This window comes from Zingiber officinale, chromosome 6B (genome assembly GCF_018446385.1).
Source record: "Zingiber officinale cultivar Zhangliang chromosome 6B, Zo_v1.1, whole genome shotgun sequence".
Taxonomy (NCBI): domain Eukaryota; kingdom Viridiplantae; phylum Streptophyta; class Magnoliopsida; order Zingiberales; family Zingiberaceae; genus Zingiber; species Zingiber officinale.
Window position 1 is genome coordinate 117,323,872 of NC_055996.1, and position 20,144 is coordinate 117,344,015.

Consider the following 20,144-nt stretch of genomic DNA (forward strand, 5'->3'; position numbering starts at 1 on the left):
AAACTGTGTTGTGGCTAGTAAATATATGCACTGAACTGTAACTTGTCTTCTCTTTGTTAGAGTGACTTTGTTAACGTTCCTGCCATGTGAGTTTTGGACGTGGTTGACTTGGTGATTCAACGAGATCTTGAGGTGGTTGACTTGGTGACGCAGAGTCAAGTTTTAGGTCGCGCACGGTGGGGAAATATAAAAGTGAACCGGTCTAGATCGCACACTGATCACTGATCCCAAATGGGCCGGACCATTCGAGGCCCGGTCCGATCTGCACGGTTTGGTTGGCCCGACACTGAGCGGCCTTTAATGCGAACTGTGACGCAGGTCGCCGTTGTTCGAGTACGCCGCCTCGACATTCTCTTCTCTTTCCGGTTCCGGTAGCCGTCGCTAATCCATCGCCGCCTCCACTCTGCCGCGTGAAATGGTGCCTTACAAAGCCGTCGCCTTCAATCGCTTCCTCCGTGGTTCTCTGCGCGAGTTTCCACTTTGTTCCGTCTTTAGCTCAAATGCCACTCGAACCGTCACTTTTAGGGTTTCTGATCCTTCTTTCCCTTTCTTGCCTTCGCCGAGGTCGGTTTCCTTCATCTCTGATGCCGCCTCCGTCGATTCCGTGACGGAGGTGTCTAAGTCTGGAAGCCTTTCCTCGTTGTTCGCAAAGCCGAAGCCCAGGCCGGTTTCGGTAGTCGCTGTGCCTTCCAAGCATGACGCTGGTAGCAAGAAGGAAAAAAAACCGACGCCTTTGACGAGCTCGGTGCAGCATCGGGTCTTTGAGCAGAAAGAGTGGCCCAAAGAGCTACCTAAGGAAGTTGTGGCGCTTGTAGAACGGTTGCGTGAGAAGGGTTATCTTAAGTTGGAAACCTACTCTCGGATGACTTCATTGAGTACCAAGGAGGTGCCGGTCCCGCCGGCTAATATGTACTCCAGACAGTACGTGAAATCAGCTGCGGAGAAATATGGGCAAGACCAGCAAGAGATTGCAAAGTAAGCAAGTTTTTTTTTTTTTTTTAGTTTATTCAACTGTATGTTTGATCATTGGCTAATTTTCTTTGCCGATTTTTGTTACATTGAAAAAATATTGGAACAAGAAGGGAAGGTTTGTAGTAGAATGTTTAGCACCCTGAAAAGAATCAAATCTTCAAACCTTTACTCTATGGAAGGATTAAATATTCACTATAGTATGTATAGCAGAAATAAAACAAGTGGATAACAAATGTGTAGCTGTAATAAACTGGTTATGATAAGAAAATGAGGAACAAGAAGAAGGATTGCCAATGTAGTTTTGAACAAAACTACAAAAGCATGGTTAATTTTTGGTAACCAATCTGGTTGCCTGCCCTTGTAATTGGTTAAATTGTTGGCAATTCCTTCTGCCCTCCTTGTGTATTCGCGCCCTTCTTTAACAGTCCTGTGGGGTGCACCTAATACACTATATTAATGATTTCCTAATTATTTCTTGTTGTCCTTGGAGATTATTTTTCATCCTGTATTTGGTGAACAAAGTGCATCAGAAGCTATCACATAACATGGATTTATTTTTCCTTGAAATTTAAGTCCTCTACTGAAGCTTGAAAATCTGTTTATGAATGCTGCTGAAGCAGCAGTTTGGAAAATGTACTATTCAAGCTAATCTTCACCCATTTGTTAGAAAGCTTTGCAGAGTAGAACTTTTGGTTTCTTTCATAAGCTTGATTATCTCAAATGGTTCCCAAAATGCTGTGAATAAAAGGTGCATGGAAATGGAAGAATTTTCTATTTTTACTGTGAATAAAACATGCATGGTGAATAAAGTAAAGAAATTAGGTTGAAAAGAACTATGGATATATGAAATTCAATTTTTCCAATAATTAATAAATAAACTAAAATTTGATGATTGGATAAGATATTTTTTGTAAGCAAGAAGTGTAATATCTTGGATCTAATATTCAAGATTAATTCAAGAATGCTTAAGATGTTAATGCCCCTTAGGTTAAATTAGTTTTTTTTTAATTAGTTGTATGTTCAAAGTTAGGAATGTTGAATGAATTGTGGGATTATTAGGACTGATAAAGTGAAAACAAATGTATTATACATGCACGGTTTGGTTTTAAGCTATATAGTATCAGATTGTATGGATATATTCAAAAGCAAGTAGGCAAATTAGAAAGTAGTGTGGATAAATATAACATAATTAAAAGGGATCTAGATGATGTCTGTGTTACTAAGATTCATCCCCTAAATAAATACAATTATACAATTATCATCAGGACTACAATTATACAAGAATAGAAGTGCATTACACAAAGAAGGAACTTCATAGTTGCTCCGAAAAGAAGATCAAGTGTCAAAATAAAGGTAAAATTTTGTAGAAATTAATTGGCAGTCTCATCGTGACTGGTGCATATATGCAGAAGCCTTAGTATTAAAATGTCATTCAACTACATGAAGTCACGAATCCAACAGTAGCTCATGGCTTGCCCTGTGCTTGCTATTCATTCAAAAGAACAAGTTTCTCATTTGGCTTCCCTACTTCTCTTATTAGACACCTTTAATTTGGTATCCACCCTGTCTAACAATTATGATAACTTGGTTTTTTTTTTAATGCGAAACTATATTAACTTTGTTTGGCACTCACTCTGTACAATTCTTGCTATGCACATTTTCTCTTAATTTTGTGTTTCTTGTTTGGCACTCGACATCTACTGGTATATATCGCAACTCACTGAGACATATATAATTGCTATTGGCTTTTCTACAATTCTGATTTGCTTCTTCTGCAACTGAATGTATAGTTTCAGTAATTCTCACGTGTTTAACTTTGTCTTGTGGATTTTTATATAAGGTTTTAATCTTTCCCATATAGGTGGCTGTCAGGAAGTCACTTGAAGAAGGTTGCTCTTTATGGTTGTCCATCTGTCGAGAGGAAAACAGTATTCGCATCTAAAAGACTACGTTCATTTTTCAGCATTCAAGAAGATGTTGTAAGTGCGCTTTTGTCGAACAATTCTATTACACTGGCTCCTTCTACAGTTGAACATGTGAAGGAGGTGGTTCTTATGTGCACACGAATCTTAAAATCAAACTCTTTGAATTCATAGCTTCAAGGTACCAATAATCAGTTTTCCACACCAATTAGTTTTGCAAGTTTCAACCAAATAGTTATCCAAGGTACCCGCTAGACAATTATCCTTGAACTGATAGGCGGCCCTTGAAAAACTTAACTGTTAAGTAGCACTTAGGAATGTGAACACAAGGGAGTTTAAATTTTTTTGAACAGATTGGTGGCACATGGACAACTGTTTGCATCGTTGTTCACTGATTAGTAACACTTTCAGTAATTCTTTGGTGCCATCTAGGGGATTGGTGGGACTCGATAATTATTCAGTGGTCATACTTTGGATATGTGTTTTATGGCACTTTGTGGAATTGATCGATGACATCTTGGAGCAGTGAACCCAAATAGCTCCGCTTCAAGATTTTTACGCTTTCAGAATCTATGCACGAAAAATGAAACATCACCTGATCAGCCAACCGGCAAGACGACCACAAACTTATTTCTAAACCACATTGAAATTTCTTCCCTTTTCAGGTATGTCGAGGCTGCAAGATAAGAGACCACTGCAAGTTTGCGAATCTTAGAGTAAGCAAAGAGGAGAAGGTGATTCTATCAGATACTATGAGAATCCTTGCATTGTGGGCATTTGATGCAGTGCCGAGGCAGTTATCTGTCTCTTATGACTTCAAGTCCTCCGTTTACAAATTGTTGGAGGAGGTACTCAATCTTAGTGATGATGGTACATAAATAAGCATGTACACTATTGAATTCTAGAAGACATAGCAAAAGGAGATAATTTTATTTAATAAAATAAGTTTTTTCCTGGAAAATCATTTGTGAAGTTATTGAGTTTACCAATTCTAAATATTTTGCCATGAAGCTTCTAATTAATCTAGGAAGATGATGTGGTTTCAGTGAAATGCCTTTTTTTTTTTTTTTTGGGAAAACTAGTTTTTTTTTTCTTCCCTTGAAATAGTTTGAGATTTATTTTTTTTTAAAAAAAATTTAATATGAAATTTTATCCACCATAAAATTAAATCTATCAAATATTATTTAAAAAATTAATGTTTAAATGTAAAATTTCTTCTGGTAGAGCAGATCAAAACAAATTGAAAATTTTGATCTAATTTCTTATGATATCATTTCTCTCGTATCCAACGGATGACGTACACTACAATCATCTCTCTCACGAATCCTGAAGCGGGCACCGACGGCCGAGACCCATGACCCATCCGTTCCTGTTCACGTTCTCTCTTTCTGACTTGCTCGTCCGCTTCTGTTTGCTTTTATCGTCGAAACCTCCGCTCCGCGTGCGGCGGAAAAAGAGTGAAAAGCAACAGCAGCAGCAGAAGCGAGATCGCTTCGATCCGACCTCACCCTCATCTCCCATGGCGTCGCAGAAGGATCGCGAGAGCTTCGTCTACACCGCCAAGCTCGCTGAGCAGGCTGAGCGCTACGAAGGTACACGCACCCCTCTCCCTTTCCGTCTTCCTGTTCCCGCAAACCTAATCCCTTGGAGTTTTCTCTACCGAAGAGATGGTGGATTCGATGAAGAACGTAGCGAGACTCGACGTGGATCTCACTGTGGAGGAGCGGAACCTGCTATCCGTAGGATTCAAGAACGTGATCGGGGCCCGCCGGGCCGCGTGGAGGGTATTATCCTCGATCCAGCAGAAGGAGGAAGCAAGGGGGAACGAGCAGCATGTGAAGACGATTAGGGAGTACCGGAAGAAGGTGGAGACGGAGTTATCTGACATATGCAACGACATCATGACTTTGATCGACGGCCATCTCATTCCTTTCTCCACGGACGGGGAGTCTTCGGTCTTTTACTACAAGATGTCGGCTAGATCTGAGATTTTGAGTCAATTCGTGTAGGTTTCTAGAGGTTAATCTTGAAATCTTGTTTGAATTGTAGGAAGGGGGATTATTATCGCTACCTGGCAGAGTTCATGACTGGAAACGAGAAGAAGGAGGTTGCTGATCAGTCCCTGAAAGCGTATGAGGTAGCGCTTTCGTGTGCAATGCTTACTCTATTTTTTCAAATTTTGCTACTGTTTTTGACCTAGTTTTGCTTCTTTTAAAGCAACACTTGTAGGTAAAGAAGAACTAATGATGTGCATTACTTGCTTTGTTTTCTTCTCTTATACTTTACCAACTTGACCTGATTTGATATACGAGTTTTTTTCCCGCTCCTCTTATGATCTTCTGGCGTTGCTTGTTATCAGATTTGCATCGATATTGCAACCACAGAAGAATGTCTTTCTCAAATTTTCTAAACTGACAACATTACCAACTCTTGTAAAAGAATGGCCTATCTTGTCCCAAAAAATCTCTAACAAAATTTTTTCTTAAAAATCTAAAACAATTCTTAAAGATTAAACAGAATTCCAGAAATTAAAAGTCAATTTTTTTAAGGAAATCCCAAAATTTTTTATCACTAGGCAATCACAACTCTTTATTTATTTATTTTTACAGTTTTAAGCTTCAGACTCACCTAAGAATGTCTGATTTGATTTCTGTATACTTAGATAGCATGAAACAAGAAATTCTTTTTTGTCATTATTCGGGTTCTTTTTGTATGTTTTCATCCTGGAAATTTGTTGGTGATGTGCTAGATTGGTTTTGCTTTACATTCTAATTATCTACATTTTCCCTATCATTTGTGATTTAATCAGTGTCATGAACTTGCTAACAGGCAGCTACAAGTGCAGCTGAGGCTGATTTATCTCCTACACATCCAATTCGACTGGGTTTGGCTCTAAACTTCTCTGTGTTCTATTATGAGATCATGAACTCACCTGAAAGGTATGATTATGAACGGCTGCAGTTTTCGTATAAAACTTTTTTGGTTTTGGTACATATTTCATTTTATTTTTAAATCTGTTTTCAGGGCTTGCCATCTCGCTAAGCAAGCTTTTGATGAAGCAATTTCTGAGTTGGATACATTGAGCGAGGAATCATACAAAGATAGCACATTGATTCTGCAACTGTTGAGGGATAATCTCACATTGTGGACCTCTGACATCCCTGAGGATGGAGGTAAAACTAATATATCATTGTGGCTGTTACACACGTCATTGTCGTTATATCGTCTTAGATGAGCTTTTTACTACTTATAGTATCCTGTCATATAGTTTAAGGATACTGATTTTTCTTTGGCTTTTTTGGCAACCCTTTGGCTCATGTGAACGTTTATGATGAAACAATATAACAAAACGTAGACATGTGCTCCTTAATCATACAAATTAGGAACCTACAAGTTTTCAGTTACTTTCTACATTGTCTTGGTTCTTGTCTGTCTACCTTTGGCATTTCTTAGCCTGAATAAATAAACGACAAAACAAATCGTTTCATTGATTGCAATCTCAGTATAAGCATTTATTTAACTGAAACATAATGACTTTTCCTTTTGCCGATGGCTCCCTGATTGCTTTTTTGATTGGTCACTGCAGAGGATCCTTCAAAGAGTGGAACTGGTGAAAATGCACAGGTAATATTTTATGCTCGTAGTGTAACTTCAAACATTTGAACACAAGTTTCCTAGTCGAACTATCCTTGGAAAGAAAAATCTAAGAACTGCTGAATGAACCTTTCAGTGAATTCGACCAGCTCCATCGAAACAAGAAGGATAAATTCTCCAGACATTCATAATAGCACATGTAGGCTGGTTGCGGTTTGTTATCAAATCCTAGCTTCCGTTCTTAATCCACACTGTTGTGGAAATCTCATCACCTTTAGATTTTTCTCTGTGGGATGACTCGAATTCTACTTTCATATTTGTAATAAGATAGTGACATTGTAATGTGGTTCTTGTTTTCAAGCGTTCCTAGCGCGGCAAGGATATAAATCTCATGGATCATTCTTTCCGCTTGTGATCTTGCATAGGGGTTGTGTCTTTCGAAATTTATTCTAAAAAGGCGCTATTATTACAGATCTCGAAGCTTTTGCAACGTATTGGTTTTCAAAATCTTAGCATAGGAGGAATGCATTGATTTAATGTCAAATTGCTATTTACACATCACTTGGTTCCACCTCTTGTAAATTGATGTTTCTAATTGGACAATGAAATGAGTCTATACTTGGTGTATAAAATAAGACTATAAGAATAACTTAGATATGATTTTATTATATTTGATGGCAAGTTGGCAATTGACAATTGACAAGCTCCTGTGATGCCTCCTTCACAACTGTGAGCTGCACTTCCCACTACTCTGACTGTCCATCTCTCTCCGTTTCCCTGTGGGCGTCTCCCTGCTTCCCGTGTCTGCCATCCCCTGCTGTTTGACTCATGCATGCCATTTCAGCCTATTCCATCTCTGTTTTAGGCCTCGGCCACGGAAGCTGACCGTTCCTGCCCGGGCAACAGGCTTTTGCCGTTCTTGCAATTCATGCAGAATTGAGACTTGAAACGCAAGCAGGCTGCTGCTTCTGTCTGTCTGTCTTTCTTTCTTCCTCAATTCCAGAAGGTCTACCACGCAGTCCAGATCGCGACTGCCCTTGCGTTCCTTGTATAATCTGAATACGTCCGCTCCTTCTCGAATTCCATTCGTTTTTCAATCCATGTTCAAGTTGTACTTTTCTATTGAAAAATGTGAAGGAAAAAAAAACCCACAAATATATCTGTGAATAAAAAACCCCTTTTGCGGTTTGCATGGCAGGTCATTTTGAGGAAAGCAGTAAGGTTTGTGTGATACCATTACCTGCAGCAGAGAAGAAGGGTAAAAACAGCACACAGCAGGAGATTGCAGTGTAGATGGAGTACTCTTGGCCTGGCTTGTACGACGCCGGAGACGCCGTCCGCAGGGCGGCGTCACTATCCGGGCCTTATCTCCTCTGCGCGTTGGCCTTCTGGTTTCTGTGGGAGCAGCTGTCGTATCTCCGCAAGAAAGGGCCGCTGCCGGGGCCGCTCTTCGTTGTCCCCTTCCTCGGCAGCGCACTGCCGATGATTCTGAACCCTACGGGATTCTGGTCGCGGCAGGCCGCCGTCGCCCGCGACCTCGGCGTCTCCGCCAACTTCCTTGTGGGGCGCTTCATCGTCTTCGTGCGCTCCACCGAGCTATCCCACAAGGTGTTCGCCAACGTCCGCCCCGACGCCTTCCACCTCGTCGGCCACCCCTTCGGCAAGAAGCTCTTCGGCGAGCACAACCTTATCTACATGTTCGACCAGAAGCACAAGGACCTCCGCCGCCGCATCGCTCCCAATTTCACCCCTCGCGCCCTTTCCACCTACATCGACATTCAGCAGAGAGTCATCGTCGCTCACATCCGCAAGTGGCTCGCCCTCTCCGACTCCCCCAAACCTGTCCCGCTCCGCATCCTCTGCCGCGATCTCAACCTCGAGACCTCGCAGACAGTCTTCGCAGGGCCCTACCTCACCCCGGCCGCGCGCGAGCAGTTCAACCGCGACTACAACCTCTTCAACGTCGGCCTCATGGCCATCCCCTTCGACCTCCCCGGCTCCGCCTTCCGCAACGCGCGCCTCGCCGTCTCCCGCCTCGCCCAAACCCTCTCCGGCACTGTCGCCCTAAGCAAATCTAGCATGCGATCCGGCGCCGAGCCCACCTGCCTCATCGATTTCTGGATGCAGGACTCCCTGCGCGAGAACGCGGAGGCTGAGGCCGCCGGCAAGCCGCCTCCACAGGAGTCGAGCGACATCGAGATCGGCGGCCACCTGTTCGACTTCCTATTCGCGGCGCAGGACGCGTCGACGTCGTCTCTCCTATGGGCGGTGGCGGTGCTGGATGCTCACCCGGAGGTCCTCGCAAGGGTACGAGCGGAGGTCTCGGCGCTATGGTCGCCCGAATCAGGGCTCCCGATCACGGCGGAGCAAATCCGGAAGATGCGGTACACGGAGGCGGTGGCGCGGGAGGTAGTGCGGTACCGACCGCCGGCGACGATGGTCCCGCACATCGCCAGCGAGCCGTTCCAGCTGACGGAGTGGTACACGGTTCCAAAGGGCGCGATCGTGTTTCCATCAGTATTCGAGTCGTCGTTCCAGGGCTTCACGGAGCCTGAGCGATTCGATCCGGAGCGGTTCTTCTCGGAGGAGCGGGCGGAGGACCGCGTCTACAAGCGCAACTTCCTGGCCTTCGGGGCGGGCGCGCACCAGTGCGTGGGGCAGCGCTACGCCATCAACCACCTCCTCCTCTTCATCGCCCTCTTCGTCTCCCTCGCCGACTTCAAGCGCCACCGCACCGACGGCTGCGACGACATCGCCTACGTTCCGACCATCGTGCCCCGTGACGACTGCACCATCTACTTGGCCCCGCGCCGGGTCCCGCCGTCTTAGCCAATACCGGCGTCTGTAATTCTTGGGTGGATAATTGTTAATTGATTGGGTGTTTACTTCATGTTAACGACAAGTGTCATTCGTTCTGTTCAGTCTGCGTGCTGCATCGTTTTCTTGTATGGGTCATTTTATTAGTTTTTAATTGTGATTTATTGCTTTCTTTTAGAAATATTTCTTCGAGGTGCCCTTAAATTTTATCTATTTCTTTTTATTTAAGTATGAAAAAATTTATATATATATATATATATATATATTAAATGTCATGCCAATATTGTCATGTCATCACACCTTCGCATTCCATCTACCTAACTTCAATACAAACAGTATTTTCTAATTATTCTTTGGAAAGTAGTCTTGCAAAACATATTCTTGTTTTTTTTCTTCGTGAAATGAAAACTATAAGAAAAAGTTGTTTCTTTCCTAAACCTCGAAAGAAGAAATTATTATTTGTTAATATAATTCTACATTCTAGATGTTGTTTTTCTTGGTTTGTATGGTGCACAAGTTCTATATTTTAATCTTAAACAACACCTTCTAGATAATTTCTTCTTTTTTTTTTTAATAAAAAGCTTCCATTAATTTCAAAGCCATTTTGTTTTCTATTCAATATAGTTGAATGGGTAGTAGTTTGAACTGAATAGACCAAAAAACTTATGATGTTAAATTGATGCATCAATTTACTAATTTTAATAGGTTAACTAGGTTAATATGCTAGTTGGCTTAGTCGAAATTGATAAACCAATCGATGTGATCTAATCAATTGATGAGTCCAACCCAAATCAATAAATGAGTCAGTCAAGTAGATATGTCAAACTAATAGAGCTACTCAATTGTCTTAATTGAGTCCACTAATCCAATGTGTTAGATAATTTAGTGAAATAAATAAACCAATGAACTAGGACAAATCAGTCAATCCGTCTTGCTGATAAGAATTAAAAAAAAAAAGAAGGAGAATATAGAAAAGTAGTATGTGCAGGGTCAGCCGGCTGTCCTTCCAAATGCCGTCAGGCGAAGGAGAAGCACAAAACGTTGCCTAAACCCCCCATCAGGGAAGTCAATCCTTTTCAAAATTCAAAGCGTTGACAAAAGTTTGATTTGTACGCTTGGCCTTTTATTCCTTACGAATGATATGTACAAGTGGCTTTTTATTCCTTGCAAAGACTATGATAGCAGTCAACGCTTTGAATTCCTTGGTCATATATATATATAGATATATATTACACACGTGTGCGATGACGTTGGCTTTGAGACTGTGTGTCGTGGAAAATAAAAAGTTAATTAAAGGAAACGTGTAAATAATATATTTAAACATGTGTAAAGTTAGGTATGAAAATGATCAATCCAAGTAGATGATTAGGGGGTCAAGTTGATGGATAAGTCAATACGCTAAGCCAAAAAATTAAAATTGAACAACCCACTAAATAAACTAGATATAATTTAAAGATGCATTAAATTTGAAAAAGACATACAAAAGTTAAATAAACATTATCTATTATTTAAAATAATATATCATCATTCTATTTTTTTTTTATCTATTACTATTGCTAATTGATTTTTTTTTTAAAGAGCAATGATTATATTATAGTTAATTGGGAAAAAATCTATTACCTAGATATTAATTTTAGACGAATGATTAGGATCAATCATGCATATAGATCGTTTTAATTTAGGTCTGAGTGTGACATGGCAACCAAATCAAGGTGGATCCGTTATTTGAGTAATCCCCTAGAATCAGCCTTATGGATATTAATCCGGTCTAAAATGGTACAAATGATAAGTTAGGGATATGACTTATGAGTTAATGCGACGAAGAGTCCACGTAGCCTGCAACATAAAAGTGTTAGTGCCGGATCATGAAGCGGTTCTCGGCATTACATTATGACGCTCAAGTCAATCTTCGGCAATCTCAAGAAATGAAGAATTGTAGCTAAGAGATGTAGAAAACAAAGTTGTGCATATCTCTCTCTATAGATAAGAACCCCCTTTTATAGCGTCATTGTACTGTTCATGCACTCATCCCAAAGCATAGACACGTTTTCCTATGTGTCCTAGGAAAAGAGAAGTCAAAAAGTGCCTCTGACACTATTCCTTAAGCAGCTATGCAGTTCTACGATGTGATAGACTAGAAGCTTTTAAAGTACGATTGCCTACTGGGCATACCTTGTTGTCAGCGGCACAAGCTCCCAAAAGGATATGATAAGATATTTGGTGGAGTTATGCGCAATCGGCCGGAATCCACTCGACTGGGCTATCTCCGCTCGACAGTATCCTTAGGGCCTGCAAGCCCATCTCTTTCCTTGCTTCCTAACCCTTGTCGATTATCCCCTTCTGACCGGACGCACAGCTCAGTCGACGGGGTCGTCTGCTACTTAGCTCTCTTTGTTACCGAAGGACAATTTTATCCGGCCAAGGAGAGGTCGGTGTAATCGTCTCCTGAGCTAGTACCATCCGTTCGACAAAACCCGGTCCGCTCAGCCATACTCGGTCCCCTCGGCCAACTCAGCCACTCTGCTCGACTTTGTTTTTCACGTCAGCCGGTCTTCCTTACTTTGACTTATCTTTGGCCGGATCCCATCATTACCGGATCACAAGCCTCCAGCCTCCTCATCAAGTTTAGTCGAAGGAGACTGTAAGTCCGACTGACTAGATTGATCATTAGAATTTTCCTGCTTCTCTCTCCTCAATCAGGCGCTCGGCCACTCAAGGCCTCCCATAGACTTTGCTGACGTCCTCACACGGTCTTATAGATGTCGTTCGGTTGCTAATGGAGAAGACATTCAGTTTTATAGCCGTTGTTCGACTGCTAATGGCAATGACATTCAGTTTTATAGTCATCGTTTGACTGCTAATGACAATGACATTCAGCTTTATAACCGTCATTCGACTATTGATAGTGAAGACACTCGATTTTCTAGCCGTCGTTCAGCTACTGATGGCGAAGACACTCAGTTTTATAGCTGTCGTTCGGCTGCTGACGATGAAGACATTCAATTTTATAGCCACTATTCAGCTCTGTTGTGTGTGATACTTAGCCAATTTTCTGCCTCTTTGTTGTGCTCTGCTTTCGACTACAGTGCTTACTAATTGTCACCGATGTTACCATAATTTCTTGAGAATTGTTCAAATCTTCACCCATTAATACAGAGCACGCTCAGCCATGCCTGGTAATCATCCTTTTTGCCTCATCATTAATGTCGCATGTAATAGAATGTCATGTGGCGCCTCTGCATGCCGCCACATGCGTGATGTGGTAGGTGACGATTTGGAATTGATGTGACTACTGCCTTTTTGAATTCAACGGTCGCGTTGAACTATTATTTTCCCAAGTTCTTGATTGAACGACTCAAAGTAACCACTGTCTAGATTTTTAAGCCCATACCTTTTCTTTTGGCTCCATCATCTTCCTCATCTCACCTTCTTCCTTCTTGGTTCGCCGCCGACGATCTCCATTGCTCCCGTAAGTTCCTCCTCCCTTTTCACTCTTAATCCTTGATTTCTATTCGTGATCCCATGGCTTATCCTACTTCTCCTCCTCAAGTCGTTGCCGACTTATAGTAACTCCCACATAATCTGATTTCAACGTGGATGAGATTCTCCAAATGCAAATAACTTACTACATCCTTGACGACTACCAAATTGTCATTCCTTTTGCTTATGCTCGCTCCCACACTCTGTCGGATGGCTTCCTTCCCTTTTTTAAAGATAAATTTTTGGTCGGCTTGCATCATTTGATCCACCTTTTTTTTCTGATGCCTGTAGATATTGTTGGATCGTAAAGTTCGCTAGAGGGGGGAGGGGTGAATAGCGATTGTCGAAAAATCATAAATTGAATAGAGTAAGTAGCGGAAATAGAAAAATAAAAACAATGTTAACACACCATGTTTTTTACTTGGTTCGGAGCCTTTATCGACTCCTACTCCAAGACCCACACTCGTCGAGTGTTTTCGTTAGGCAATCCATTAATTATTCGTAAAAAGAGTTACAATATTAGTACAAGAACTATAAAACTATAAATTACCGATAACAAGAAAATTAAAACGTAGTCGCAGGTTGTCGAAGGAGCATCGCAGGAGCATTTTTGGAGCAGTGTGCAAGCAGAGCAATCATGGAAGAAGAGTTGTTATTCTTGCTCCAGGTGGAGGGCTCCTTAGATAGGTGGCTCCGGACGCCCGGATCCCTTTCGGATGCCTAGACCGTGACGTCAGCCCAGCCAATCAGCACGCTCTAACAGCTGAAATAAGGAGTTCAATGAAGCGTTTGCCGAAAGCGCTAGAAGGGGGGGGGGATGAATAGCGATCATTTAAGAATTCGAAAATCGAGTAAGCAGCGGAAACAGAAAATTAAACACAACGCTAACACAAACCAATTTTACTTTGTTCGAAGCCTTCGATGACTCATACTTCAAGACCCGCACTTGAGAGTGCTTTCGTTGGACAATCATAAATAAATCGTAATAAGTACAAGAATTTATGAAAATATTGACAACAATAAAATAAAGACTTAATCACTTAGTTGTTGGAGAGGTTTCGCAGCGTAGCAAGAGTGTCTTGGAAACAACGCGCACGAGAGTAGTCGTAGCAGAAGTTGGTATTGAAGCTCTGGTGGAGGCCTTCTTTTATAGGAGTGCTCCGGGCGCCTGGACCATGACGTCGACCAACCAATCAGCGCACTCCAAGCTGTCGAGATAAGATTTACCTTCCGGACGCCCGGACCACCATTTTCCATAAAATCATTTTTCTGTAAGAAAATGTTAGTCCGAGGTAAAAATATAATTTATACTACCCTGCAAAACAAAGTGTTAGTACAATTATATTAAAAAGGGTAGTAATTAGATTCTATCTCACCAAGACTAGAATCTAGTAACGATTTCAACTTATATTCTCGAAATGGTTCTAAGTTGGATCGACACCTACTGTTTCCTTGACCGGGGAACGTGTCCTCACCAAGTCACTCCCCTCCGATGACTTACCTTAACTTACTTCCCAGATATCCGGTCATCCCGTCGACTTGTCTGGACTTCCCTGCAACACTGAGTTAGCACAAAATGGTAAGGTAAAATAGAATTCAAGTATAACCTAGGGTTATCTCCTCCTAAAGTTGCCTAGCTTCACTCACTAGGATTTCCATTGCTTGGCTTCACTCACCAGAATTTCCTCCACCTAGCTTCACTCTCTAGGGCCCAACTTCACTCATCAGGATTTCCTCCACCTAGCTTCACTTGCTAGGACCCAACTTCACTCACCAGGACTTTCACCACCTAGCTTCACTCACTAGGGCTTGACTTCACTCACCAGGACTTTCACCACCTAGCTTCACTCACTAGGGTATGACTTCACTCACCAGGACTTCCACCACCTAGCTTCACTCACTAGGGTCCGGTTTCATTCACCAGGACTTCCACTACCTAGCTTCACTCATTAGGGTCCGACTTCACTCACCAGGACTTCTCATCTGCCTATCCTTTGATAGGACTTACCTTTGCTAGTCATCTAGTTTTGACTAGACTTCTCTCTTCCAAGTCATGCATATTATGAGTGTGTTAGTCTCCCCGTGTTTAAGATATCGAATGTCCACTAATTAAGTGAGTTACTGACAACTCATTTAATTAATATCTTAGTCCAAGAGTAGTACCACTCAACCTTATCATCATGTCGGACTAAGTCCACCTGCAGGGTTTAACATGACAATCCTTATGAGCTCCTTTTGAGGACATTATCAACCTAGTATCTCTAGGACACAGTTTCCTTCTATAATCAACAACACACACTATAAGTGATATCATTTTCCAACTTATCGGGTTTATTGATTTATCGAACTAAATCTCACCCATTGATAAATTAAAGAAATAAATATCAAATATATGTGCTTGTTATTATATTAGGATTAAGAGCACACACTTCCATAATAACTGAGGTCTTTGTTCCTTTATAAAGTCAGTATAAAAGAAACGACCTCAAATGGTCCTACTCAATACACTCTGAGTGTACTAGTGTAATTATATAGTCAAGATAAACTAATACCTAATTACACTACGACCTTCTAATGGTTTGTTCCTTTCCATTTTGGTCGTGAGCTACTGTTTATAATTTATAAGGTACTGATAACATTATCTTCTGCATGTGACAACACATACTATGTTATCTACAATATAAATTAATTGAACAACTACAACTAAATGTAGACAATTTGACCAAATGTGATTCTTTATTTATAATGAATGTTTACAAAGCTTAGGCTTTCAGTATACACTCCAACAATCTCCCACTTATACTAATGACTAAGCTGTCATATCTTCTACCATACATCTGATTCCCATTCCCTCCACATGCCGATCAAAAGCTTTCGCCGGAAGGGCCTTAGTGAAAGGATCTGCCAGGTTATCTGCTTATGCAATCTTGGCGATGACAACTTCTCCTCGCTTCACGATATCTCGTATCAGGTGGTACTTGCGCTCTATATGTTTACTTGCCTTATGAGCTCGTGGTTCCTTCGAGTTTGCAACTGCACCGCTATTATCACAATAAATTGTGATAATTTTGGGCAAACCAGGAATCACATCTAAGTCCATTAGAAAGTTCCTGAGCCATACTGCTTCTTTAGCTGCCTCAGAGGCTGCTACATACTCAGCTTCCATGGTTGAGTCCGATACGCATTTCTGCTTAACACTCCTCCATGAAATGGCTCCACCTCCTAAAGTAAACACATAGCCTGATGTAGACTTACTATTGTCCCTATCTGATTGGAAATCTGAATCCGTGTAACCCACAGGGAGCAAATCGTCTGCTTGGTAAATTAGCATATAATCTCTAGTCCTTCTCAGGTACTTTAATATATGCTTTACTGCAGTCCAATGTCCTTGTCCAGGGTTACTCTGATATCTGCTGACCATGGCAAAACAAATATCAGGTCTCGTACATAGCATTGCATACATAAGGCTTCCTACAGCCGAAGCATAAGGAACTGCTTTCATGTCTTCTATCTCCTTTGATGTCTTCGGAGACATCTCTTTAGATAGAGCTATTCCATGCCTAAAAGGTAAGAAACCTTTCTTGGAATCCTGCATACTAAAACGAGCAAGGATTGTATCTATATATGAAGCTTGGGACAGACACAACATTCTTTTCTTGCGATCCCTTATCACTTTGATCCCAAGAATGTGTGCACACTCTCCTAAGTCCTTCATATCAAATTGTTTGGACAACCATACCCTTACGTCTGATAATACCTTGACATTATTGTCAATTAACAAAATATCATCTACGTATAGTACAAGAAATACCACCACGTTTTCGTTACACTTCTTGTATACACAAGACTCATCTGGACACTGAATAAATCCATACGACTGGATTACTTCATTAAACCGGATGTTCCAAGACCTTGAAGCTTGCTTCAGTCCATAAATGGACCGATTGAGCTTGCACACTAGATGCTCTTTGTCTTTTTCAATGAACCCTTCTGGTTGCTTCATATGGATGTTCTCTTCAAGACTTCCATTAAGGAAAGCTGTCTTGACATCCATTTGCCAAATCTCATAATCCATATGAGCAGCAATGGATAAGAGTATCCGGATAGACTTAAGCATGGCTACCGTGAAAGGGTTTCCTCATAATCGATCCCTCTTTCCGAGTGTACCATTTCGCAACAAGCCTAGCTTTGAAGGTTTCTACCTTCCGTCTTCCTCTTTTCCTTTTGTAGATCCACTTGCATCCAACGACTTTTACACCATCGGTGGTTCTACAAGCTCCTACACCTTATTAGAGTACATAGACTCTATTTGAGAATTCATTGCCTTTTGCCAAGATCTTGTATCTATATCTTGGAGTGCTTTCATATGTTCGTGGATCGGGTTCATGTTTAGGGATCAAGTCCAAGACTCTCCCAAAACATGAATCTTTCAGTGCCTTACAACCTCCCACTACGACGAGGCATCCGTGGTTGTGTATCATGTGTGACACGTGTTGCAGTCTCTTGTGGTACTTCATCTTGTACTGTTGGTACTGAAGTAGACGTGTCCTCTCTAAGTTCTTCTAAAACAACTTTGCTACTGGGCTTGTGATCCATTATATAGTCTTCTTCTAAAAATTGGGCATTGGTGCTAACAATAACCTTCTGGTCTTTAGGACTATAATATAAACCATATTTCGTTCCTTTGGGATACCCTACAAACACACGAACTTCTGTACGAGATTCTAACTTATCAGCATCTGGTTTCAGCACATGTGCTGAACTGCCCCAAATCTGAATATGTCTTAGACTAGACTTTCACCCATTCCTCAATTCTGTGGGAGTAGAAGAAACTGATTTAGAAGGTACTAAGTTCAGAATGTACACTACTGTTTCCAGAGCATATCCCCAAAACGAATTTGGTAATTCTGAATAACTCATCATCGATCTAACCATCTCCATAAGAGTCCTATTCCTTCGTTCTGCCACACCATTCTGTTGGGGTGTACCAGGTGCGGATAGTTGGGATTGAATCCCAGCCTCTGATAAGTAATTCCTAAACTCTCCTAAGAGGTATTCGCCACCACGATCAGATCGTAGTGTCTTGATACTTTTACCTAGTCGTTTCTCCACATCAGCCTTGTATTCTTTGAACTTATCAAAGCACTCGGACTTGCGGCGCATTAGGTAAATGTATCCGTATCTTGAATAATCGTCTATAAAAGAGACAAAATATTCAAAACCACCTCTTGCTTGGACAGACATAGGACCACACAAATCATAATGAACCAATTCTAACACTTCTTTGGCTCTATACCCCTTGGCCTTGAACGGTCTCTTGGTCATTTTACCTTCTAAGCAAGATTCACAAGTTGGAAAATTGTCCAACTCTAATGAACTCAAAAGTCCATCGGCTATAAGCCTCTGAATCCTACTTAAGTTAATATGACCAAGCCTTAGATGCCAAAGATATGCTTGGTTCATTTCCGAAGGTTCTTTTCTCTTATTAGAGTTAGAAGATGAGTTATAAATTTCCATGTTTTGCTTTGTGGAAGAAATTGGATTTAAAATATACAAATTGCCAACTAATGCACCAGAACAGATAATCACTTTATTTCTTTTAATAACTACATCATTACTGAAAGAAACTGAATATCCATCTAAGAACAGTTTAGAAACTGAAATTAAATTCTTTCTAAAACTGGGTACATAAAGACAATTTCTTAAAACCAAATTTTTATTTCTACTAAAAGATAAGTAGACGTCTCCCACTGCAACAGCCGCCACCTTAGTAGCATTGCCCATGTAGACGGTAATTGTAGGACCGTTAGTTTCGATATAGGGGGGGGTGAATATCGATTCGAAAAGTTGAGTAAAAATACGCAGCGGAAAAGTAAATGAACACAGTTGTTTTTACTTCGTTCGGAGCCTGTGACGACTCCTACTCGAAGGCCCGTACTCCGTGAGTACTTTCGTTGGGCAATCACTATCAATTCGAATATTACAGAGTTAAGTGCAAGAATTGACAGATAAAGAAAATACCGACAATAGAATTAAAACAAAACCAGCACTGAGTCGGAGAGCTTTTCGTGGCGTCGCAAGAGCACAGAGCAGCAGATCTTGGATTCTGAGTTAATGTGAAGCTCCACCCTTGCCCCTTCTTTTATATGAAGCTCAGGGCGCCCCGGATCCCTTCCAGGCGCCCTGGTGAGACGTGGCAGGTCCAACCAGTGAGCTCCATGTGGCGACGCGCAATCAGGATAAAGTTTGCCTCCCGGGCGCCCGGACCTCCGGGCGCTTGGATTCCTTCCGAGCGCCGGGACCCTGTTTTCCTGCAGAATCCGTCCTGCAAGACAAACGTTAGTCCGGAGGAAAATATATATCCTGTAAAATAGATTGTTAGCACAATTAAAGTTCAACAAAGTAATAGCAAAGAGTATGACTTAGATTCCGTCTTTCCGAGACCGGAATCTAGTCACGATCTCGACTTAGATATCCGAAATGGATCTAAGCCGAATCGACGCCTAATGTTCCCTTCCCGGGAACGCGTCCTCGCAGTCACTCCCCTCCAGTGACTTGCCTTACTTACCTGCCAGACGTCCGGTCAGCCCTTCGACCCGTCTGGACTTCTCGCCAGCTATCCGGTCAGCCCGTCGCCCTAGCTGGACTTCTCGCCAAGCGTCCGGTCAGCCCGTCAACCCGCTTGGACTTCTCACCAGCTATCCGGTCAGCCCGTCGACCTAGCTGGACTTCTCGCCAAGCGTCCGGTCAGCCCGTCGACCCGCTTGGACTTCTTGCCAGCTATCCGGTCAGCCCGTCGACCTAGCTGGACTTCGTGCCAGACATCCGGTCAGCCCGTCGACCTGTCTGGACTTCTCCTGCACACTGGATCAAAGTGTCAGACAACAACAAAACTAACTTAACCTGATTTGTCATTCATCAAAACCTGGGTTAAATCGTTAGTGCTAACCGCACCAACAGTAATCTCTCCTTCAGTTAGTCGTCGGGTTTCCTGGAACCCCTGCAGGGAATTGCAGACATGATCAGTGGCTCCCGTATCTACACACCAGGTGTTGGTAGATAACACCGTTAAACATGTTTCAACAACTAGAGCATGAGATATACCTTTGTTGTTCTGATTCCTACGAGGACAGTCCGCCTTCCAATGCCCTGACTGCTTGCAGATGAAGCACTTGCCCTTCGGCTTCTTCACTCCAGCTTTAAATCCTGTACTCTGAGATTTATTCACTTTCTTTGCTGAGCCAGCTTGTTTCTTCTTCTTCTTTCCTCTCGGTTTAGAAGTAGAACCATTTTCAGCATAGTGAATTTGAGAATTGTGACGAAATAATCCTTCTGCTGCTTGAAGTTCTGTCAATAGTT

At 41.9% G+C, this 20,144-nt stretch overlaps 3 protein-coding genes across 4 annotated transcripts; all 3 read left to right on the forward strand.

The window, feature by feature from the left end:
* The first annotated feature begins 330 nt into the window (after positions 1–330).
* LOC121989156 lies at positions 331–3,855 on the forward strand. Its single transcript, XM_042543024.1, has 3 exons — positions 331–975; positions 2,834–2,951; positions 3,560–3,855. The coding sequence occupies exons 1-3, from the start codon at positions 416–418 to the stop codon at positions 3,770–3,772; spliced, it is 891 nt and encodes a 296-aa protein (XP_042398958.1). The 5' UTR covers positions 331–415; the 3' UTR covers positions 3,773–3,855.
* A 378-nt stretch (positions 3,856–4,233) lies between these two features.
* LOC121989159 (14-3-3-like protein D) lies at positions 4,234–6,875 on the forward strand. The gene is made up of 7 exons (XM_042543029.1): positions 4,234–4,486; positions 4,560–4,866; positions 4,944–5,031; positions 5,724–5,833; positions 5,919–6,067; positions 6,481–6,518; positions 6,625–6,875. The coding sequence occupies exons 1-7, from the start codon at positions 4,249–4,251 to the stop codon at positions 6,625–6,627; spliced, it is 933 nt and encodes a 310-aa protein (XP_042398963.1). The 5' UTR covers positions 4,234–4,248; the 3' UTR covers positions 6,628–6,875.
* A 553-nt stretch (positions 6,876–7,428) lies between these two features.
* On the forward strand, positions 7,429–9,488 carry LOC121989158 (cytochrome P450 710A11-like). 2 transcript variants are annotated; one of them, XM_042543026.1, is made up of 2 exons: positions 7,429–7,551; positions 7,687–9,488. In XM_042543026.1, the coding sequence occupies exon 2, from the start codon at positions 7,782–7,784 to the stop codon at positions 9,315–9,317; it is 1,536 nt and encodes a 511-aa protein (XP_042398960.1). In that variant the 5' UTR covers positions 7,429–7,551; positions 7,687–7,781; the 3' UTR covers positions 9,318–9,488. The 2 variants fall into 2 exon arrangements, with proteins under 2 accessions (XP_042398960.1, XP_042398961.1); XM_042543027.1 differs by having other exon boundaries at positions 7,519–7,536.
* The last annotated feature ends 10,656 nt before the right edge of the window (positions 9,489–20,144 follow it).

Excerpts from the sequence above, each read along its gene's own strand:
- LOC121989158 (XM_042543026.1), top strand. The coding sequence starts at position 7,782 with ATGGAGTACTCTTGGCCTGGCTTGTACGACGCCGGAGACGCCGTCCGC.
- LOC121989159 (XM_042543029.1), top strand. The coding sequence starts at position 4,249 with ATGACCCATCCGTTCCTGTTCACGTTCTCTCTTTCTGACTTGCTCGTC. Across the intron at positions 5,032-5,723 it reads AGTCCCTGAAAGCGTATGAG|GCAGCTACAAGTGCAGCTGA; the intron begins GTAGCGCTTTCG and ends ACTTGCTAACAG. Across the intron at positions 6,068-6,480 it reads TGACATCCCTGAGGATGGAG|AGGATCCTTCAAAGAGTGGA; the intron begins GTAAAACTAATA and ends TGGTCACTGCAG.
- LOC121989156 (XM_042543024.1), top strand. The coding sequence starts at position 416 with ATGGTGCCTTACAAAGCCGTCGCCTTCAATCGCTTCCTCCGTGGTTCT. Across the intron at positions 976-2,833 it reads GACCAGCAAGAGATTGCAAA|GTGGCTGTCAGGAAGTCACT; the intron begins GTAAGCAAGTTT and ends TTTCCCATATAG. Across the intron at positions 2,952-3,559 it reads TCAGCATTCAAGAAGATGTT|GTATGTCGAGGCTGCAAGAT; the intron begins GTAAGTGCGCTT and ends TTCCCTTTTCAG.